This window comes from Eptatretus burgeri, chromosome 5, assembly GCF_056783735.1.
Source record: "Eptatretus burgeri isolate ZD-2024b chromosome 5, Ebu_testis_v1, whole genome shotgun sequence".
NCBI classification, from domain to species: Eukaryota; Metazoa; Chordata; class Myxini; order Myxiniformes; family Myxinidae; genus Eptatretus; species Eptatretus burgeri.
This window is the reverse complement of record NC_140965.1, coordinates 69,665,700-69,673,199: the sequence shown is the minus strand read 5'-3', so window position 1 is coordinate 69,673,199 and position 7,500 is coordinate 69,665,700. Positions and strand designations below refer to the sequence as shown.

The 7,500-nt window shown below is 45.6% G+C and overlaps 1 protein-coding gene across 2 annotated transcripts in view; it reads left to right on the top strand.

Annotated features, from left to right (window-relative positions):
* Window positions 1-7,500, top strand: part of MAPKAP1 (MAPK associated protein 1) — a 269,365-nt gene that overhangs the window by 245,732 nt on the left and 16,133 nt on the right. For both annotated transcript variants that reach the window (XM_085882336.1, XM_085882335.1), the window contains exon 10: window positions 1,405-1,502. In XM_085882336.1, the coding sequence (XP_085738462.1) occupies window positions 1,405-1,502 (98 nt within the window). The remainder of the gene's footprint in view (window positions 1-1,404; window positions 1,503-7,500) is intronic.

The following is a 7,500-nucleotide window of genomic DNA, read 5'->3' as shown; positions in this document are numbered from 1 at the left end:
GGGTTCATCCTGGTTTGGCAGTCTGTAGTCAGCCCGTTCTTCGTGGGGCTAACATTGCGTGGGATTTGATCCCCGGTTCTCCCCTTAATTAATCGCCCACGCAGCGACAGCCAGGTGGTTCCTGCGAAGAAGGCAGCTCCGCAGCTGACATTTAAATAATGGTCGCAACATGTTTCCTTATTATATTTACAACCGTTTCCAAGCTATTAATCATGTCCGCGTGGCACCGGTCGACTTGGGGACACAAATTGCGACAAAGAAAGAAGCGAATGGTTTGGCGGAGTGTTGCCTGTACCGACTGGTGTCCATGATGAGATCTTGATGTTCCAGCTCACTGCCTACTGAAGCACATCTCCCAAAGGGCAAGAGGACCGATGTCTCAGTCGTGTCTGCCTGACAATGTGCTCGATTGCTTACAACCTTAGAAAATGGTCACCGACTCTGGACGATCCTAACGTGGTCGCCTGCCAAATCAAAGACCCTCTCACAGCCAACCCGTCGGCATGCCGCATGGTAAGCTTGAAATACTTCGGTGCTCAATGCTTCGCTATCCCACCATTATTGTTCATGAAATGAACCTTTCAAGTAATTAAGCCAAACTATATACGAGTACATCAAGAATCCAGGCCTCGCACTCCCCCTTGGAGCCCCTGAGGACCTCGAGAGCCCGTAATTAAATGGGAAAATGGAGTTGTCAGGCACGACATCTCGGATGCGCTCTTCCTGAGACTGACAGCCGCAACTCTGTATTCGGACATTATATTCACGGCTGTCACAACTTGGCGTCTGTCCCTGTCTGCCTGAGCTCATCAAACACACTCGTTCATGGCTGCCCCTCAAACCCTGGCTGCCAGCACACTCTGCTTCACACATGCACATCCTACTCCCAACACTCAGAGAGCTGTCAGCATCAAGCTGTGTTTGTGTTTGTTCCTCTCTCTCCTCTTTGTGTACCCCTATTGTATTTGTGCCTCCCCCTCCCCCCATGTATTTGTGCCTCCCCCTCTCCCCATTAGTGTTTGCGTCTCCCCCGTCCCCCTGTTTGCGTTGTGCCCCTCCATTTTCCCAAACATCATATTCTCTGATTCATTGCTAACTCTGGTTTCATGAAAGCCTGAAGTTTATGTGCCTCCGGTTCCTGTTGCTTGTACAAGTACATCACGTTTGGTTTCCATTCACCATGGTAGATAGTTTTTATCTTATTGGATCACACCGACATGTCTCGGAGCACGCTCGAACACATTGTGTGTAACGGCTAATAATCTCATTTCAGCTCCTGGATTCACATGTTCTGACCCCTGTGTGTTTGAGGAATTACAACATCGATTCGAGGCTTGGCATGCAAGTGTAATGTATAGCAACAATGAGTATTTGTCTGCATCGTTGTGTGTGCGTGTTTCACAGATCATGCTGTGTTTAAGCTGGCCTACCTCAACAACCACGACTTCAAACATCAGTACTTTGAAGCAGACTCTGCCATCGTCAATGAGATTGTTAGCAAGGTGAGTGTGCGTGTGCGTGTGCGTGTGCGTGTGTGCGTGTGTGTGTGTGTGTCGTTGGTTGTATATCTCCATATCTGGCTTTCACGAGGTGAAATGGAGTCCTCCCAGGGCTGGGAGTGGTTATCTCTGTTATGATGAGTGATCACGATTGATGGACCTCCCGATGAAGGTTTGTTGTTCTCATTGTTCCGAGAGCTATTTTCATGGTCATCACTTAGCCGGTTTGTTGTAATGTTCCCAGGGATGGTTTGTCGGATCTTTGTGAGGTTCTTCTTTATCATTCCCATTCCTCCATTTATCCACTGGTGCAATTCCGGCGCTCTTCAGCTTCCAAGATATTTCAACTTCATTTTTCAGATCCTGGTATTTGGTCATGTTCTTGAGTTCAGCGTTGTTTACGCCAACATTGCTGGGTACTGAAAGCTCAGTTAGCAATGCTGTCTTTTCTTTTTTTGTACCCAAGAACGATATCTGGTCGCAATGCTTTGTTACTGGAGGTGAGCAAAGGTTGTTTTCACTCCTGTGTGTGTCTGTCTGTCTGTGAGCATGATATCTCAAAACGTTGTCGAATGTCGATGAATTCGGATGAAACTTGATGGACAGGTTGGGTGTGTGACAAGGACGAATTGATTCGATTTTGGTGACGATCCACATCTAAGTCCGAGAACCTTTTAAGTGATTCTTTATCATTGTGAGATTGGGCCAAAACTATGGATAGCACGCTATCTCAAAAAGTTATGGATGGATTCGGATGAAACTTGGTGGATGGGTTTGTTAGGTGACGAGAACAAGCTGATTAGATTTTCGTTTTAAGGTCTGAATCCTCATCCGGCCGATAGATCAGTGGGATACAAAACGTAAACTGTTCAGCCTGGCAGAGGTATGCGCTCAACTGAGTGCCCTTCTAGTTTTCTATGTTCACAGTTGGTGGGATCATCTGGTCGTACACAAGTTTCAATTAACGCTTTTGGTTCATGTTGACACGAGTTTTCTCTTGCACAGTATACAGAGTCAAGGCTCATGGAAGAGCGAGAACACTGAACGGACCAGCATACAACAGAACAAAAGGAGCACCAGAAGAGGGGTGAAACACCAACAGTAGGGTTGAGGGAGACTTGAACAAATAAGGGATGTGGGGATAAACGAGGGGAAAGGGAGGTCACATGGGGTGGACAAGGTGGATATAGAAGCAAACTCTTAAGAAGAACAAACTGAAAATTTGGAAAGAGCTGGGCTTGGGGGGGATTAATGGGGGTAGAGAAGATCATGGTTTTGGATGGGAGATGAACTGAAACCCCGAGGGAACAATGATATTGAAGAGAATTTGGAAGTTGGTTCTACAGGTGGGAAAAAAAGAGGAACGAATGAGTGGAGGTGAGCAGTAATTCTGGATTCTGGAAGTTTCATCAGAAGGGGGTTGATGGTGAACTGCGTGCGCCCTGCTTGGGGGGGGGGAGGGGGAAGGGTGGGGACAAAGCACAGCAAGACCAGAAAGGAGGAGCTCGAAGACAGAGAGACCACCGAGCTGTTTGCAACGGAAGAGTGATCCGCCCATAGACTCGGTTTCATCACGGAAGACTCCAATGATGTTGAAGGCCTTGGTTTCCATGGTGTCAAACTATTTCCTCCATTTGTGTGAGTCTGATTTGCATTTAAGAACAGAACAATTATGGTTATCCATTTTGAAATTGCCACTCTTTTGTATGAATGCTGAAAAACTTTGTTTGGAAGACTATTTGAATCACAGATTTCATGCTAACAATGCCAGGTTAAAAGTGCCCGGCAGGCAGAACCGAGTCACTGTAAACACACACGGCACTTGCGCAAAAGGCCTCATTTTTGCATTTTTACGTCATTTTGAAAGTCGCATATTGCTCAAGCGTGGACAGTTTTTGCGGAACACTTTGGAAAACCTTCTCCACCCCACACACGTTAAAATGAGAAAACCAGGCTTTTGAAATGGGAGAGAAGTGTGAAGGACAAGAAGTGCAGTGGAAGACTGGTAACAAAAAGAAACGTGCACTGCTGTGCTGACATCAGTTGACCAGTCACCGATAAAGTCAACAAGAGCACCAATGAACTTGGCGTACCGCACGGACCATCGTGCAAACTCCCATGAAAAAGACCTTCAGTTCAAACCCGAGCGATGGCGTCCATAATTTGTGAATGAACTGAATAATGCCGACATGGATAAGTGCGGTGCATCATGCGATGTCTTACTTGATACTTTCCCCACTGCCTTGTCTCGAGGAAAATTGTCGTCTTCGGATGAATCTACCATCTGTTGAAGCTCACGGGCACGAAATGTGGTGTTCTGATCGAAGGAAAATCCACATTTCATGTTGGAATTAGAGCATTATCCTCCACAAGTGACGATAATGGCAGGAATGGTCTCTCAAGACATTTATTTTGTCCCCATTTGTTTGATGGCCCCATAAGCAGTTTAGCCTGATGAGCACATTTTGTTTTTTAAACTGGCTGTTACCACGATTTGTTACTGTGGGAAAAGCTGAAAGTGTCTGATCTCAACAAGACGGCACACCCACACCTTTTGTGTTGCATGTTGCCAGGCTATCCCAATGGATTGGACGCGGGTCACCAACATCATCAGCTCCTCTACCGTGGCCACCACGTAGTCCAGATCTAATGACTTCAGACAACTTTTTGTGGGGCTTCATCAAGGAGAAAGTATCGACAAACTGGGATCGGACGATTGAGGAATTGCGCGTTGAAGTCGTTGCTTCTTTCGCACAGGTTACTCCACAAATGCTAAAGAAGATGCTTAAGAGGACTTGAAGACAATTTCAGCAGTGCAAAGAGAATTATGGAGTGCACACAAATACAATGACTGATTAATTATTGTGAGTAGTGCACAATAAAACCTGTATATTAAGAGTTTAAGAACTAATGCTTTGCTGGGAGGGGTAAAGCCACTTTCAAGCCACCCTGGTAAATCCAAATTAAACCCGAACAAATCAAATTCAACTCTGTGACAGAAAACATCCAGACTTGGTTAGGGCAAAATTTCTAGTTCATCACAAGTCGATTCTGTTTGGTCGACAGCTGATACGACCACTTTGAGTACAAGTTACACGCAGGGTAACTGGCTGTGTTTTAGGCACCGGCAGGGTGACTGCTCAATTCTGGCTCATGCAGTGCTACATAATGCACAGTGTTGCGAGCTGGAGGCTTCAAGTCTGACTAATGGCTTAGTTCGTCACTTACTGGTAGCGTTATTAGTGTCGACAAAAGAATGATTGAGGGTTGTAGCCTCATTGGCTCCACGAGTGCTCTTACATAAAAGTCAACAGTTACGGTGATAAGTGTCACCCGTTCCTCGGGAGTGAACGATGTTCAAACATGGCTCGGAGTGCTGATTCACAATCAAAGCTGGTACCCATCGTTTGGAACCTGGAGGAGGCTCCATTACAACTTCATCATACATATGTAATTGTGCAAGATCTTTGAGCGTGTGACGATCATGGTAGAACTTTTGTTTTGCTTTTTCCAGGTCAAAGTGTCTTAACACAGCATCATGGTTGTAAGCCATAGGTACTAGAAGACCGCAGACAATGGAAAAGGTATTCCTTGGATGTCTTCCCATCGGTAGTTGAGCAGGCGATACTTGAATGCCTTCCAATGGTGTTGTGCGATAATCCTGCAAAGTGATGTAATTGTCCGTAGATTTTCTCCGGAGTCATTTGATGGTCTGCACAGCCCCCTCGACTTCTCCATTTGAACGTGGATATCGGGGACTGGACATTCGAAGACTGATTTTGTGATCTTTGCATAATTTTCTCACAAGTTGTGAATTGTACATCATCCCATTATCACTCTGTAGAGTCTCTGGTGGACTATGTCGACTGAACTGTGCTTTCCGTTGCTCAAGAGTTGTTCTGCAGCCTAAATCCTTCACTTTGTCCACCTTCATCAATCTGGAGTAATCAGTCAACAATTATTAGGTATGTCTTAGCATCAAACTGGAACAGGTCTGTCCCAATTTAACTCCAAGGTAGATCTGGTGTCGGAGTTGTTTTCAAGGGTTCAGCAGGCAGGCGAATTTTGCTCAATGTCTGTATTCATGGAGGACCGAGCTCGTTGCTTATTCACATGCCTTTGTATGTGATGCCATCCGTAACCGGAAGTTCACTCCAGGAATCCCAGTGCGGTTGAAGACCCAGTGATACACATTGCCTGGCGTCTGGTCATCCGTTAAGAATCATGGACTGTAACTGACTGAATTCTGATTGAGTAGCTTTTTTGAAGATCACAGCATACCTCTTGCCAAACAGAGATAGAAAGAAAGTCCAACATTGAAATATGCTCAAAGTTGTGCAGTTCCAAGCGAGTATCTGGCAGGTAGGCATGAGAAAGCGTGTCTAGGAGCTGCATATCCTCCCCTCTTGTGTACTGAATGGTCAGATCATGCCATTGCAATCGGTGTTGCATGCTCTGCCGTCTCGTTGGAGTGGACAGCAGCGGCTTCCTGGCTCTTATTTCCAGAGGATTATTTATGGTCATTGTAGACGGTGACTGTTTACCCAAAGATATAACAGCGAAACTTCCTGCAGGCATGGACGAGGGACAGCATCCCGTTCTCTGGGTGTGCTTACCGTATCTCCCTCTCCATGGAGAGTTCTGGAGCTGGATGTGATGGGTCGGTTATCCTGGACAAGAACTGCACAAGAACTGTAATAGAAGACCACAGTAAAGTTTCTTCAGTCTCTCAAATGCTCTGACTTGAGCCGGTTTCCATTTATATTCAACGTGCCGTTTCAGCCGCTCTTAGAGCGGAGCCAACTCGTCACTCAACCGAGGGATGAACTTTGACAAATACGTGATAAATTCAATGAAGTGCCTCACAGCTTCCTTATCGATCGGAGCCGGCATACTCTGAACTGCGTCTTCTTTGGCCAGATCAGGAGATAGTCCATAGGCAGATATAGTCTATGTCCTGCTGCTGTCCCCATAACTGGTGGATTTTAGTTCTGCAGATTAAACTTCAGATTGTGGTTTGTTATCCTCTCGATAACTTGTTTCAGGATTCGATCATGTAGCTCCATGTCTGGACCAGCTCCAAGAATATCATCCATGATTGCTAAAGCTCCATCGATGCCTTCAATCATATGACCCATAATCGTGTGAAATTTTTCAGGCGCACATTTCAGTCCAACGGGAAGACAAAGCCATCTATACGTACCGATCATGGTGTATTGAAACACGTCAGATCGGATGATTCCTCATCTGGTTTGATTTGAAGAAAACCGGACTTTGTGTCAAGCACTGAGAATACCTCAACATTAGGTATACTTGTGATGACTTCCTCAACAGTGTGCATGGGATGGTACTACCTCTTGATGACCTCATTCAGATCCAATGGATCAAGACAGATTCTCAGTTTGTCGCTTCGAAGAGATACCATCGTCCAACTGACCCATTCATTTGGTTCGTTAACTTTAGCAATGTGTCCGTAAGATTCCATCTCCTCCAGTCTGGTTTTAATACATGGCAAGAAGGAACCGGGTTGTCGCCGAGAAGCGTGTCGTACTCCCTTCACACCAGATTGCAATTTAATTCAATATCCATTACTGTGCCTGACACTTTTAACCCTCTGTGCCGATGGCAAATCCCTGTCGGAGTTGGTGCTTGTTCCTGTTCCTGGCACTCTTAACCACCGTGCCCAGGCCTGGTACTAATTTCCATCTTAGTAAGCATACAGAAGTGTGCACATGTGCAATTTTTAGTGTGAGTGTGCTGCAATGGCTGACTTTAATTAGAAGTGCCTGGTCGGCATATGCTGTTATTTGGGTGGTGTTTAATAAACAACCGAACAAGCGCATTCGCTAAATAAATTTTAATTACAGGGGACCATATGTTATGATGGCTAGGGTTGATTTATTTTATTTTTGCTGGTTGTGTAGATCAGGAGAGCTGGGAGTCAAGGGGATGAACAGTTGTGGTAGGGGTTGGGTTAGTGAATTTGATAAGGTTGAATGAC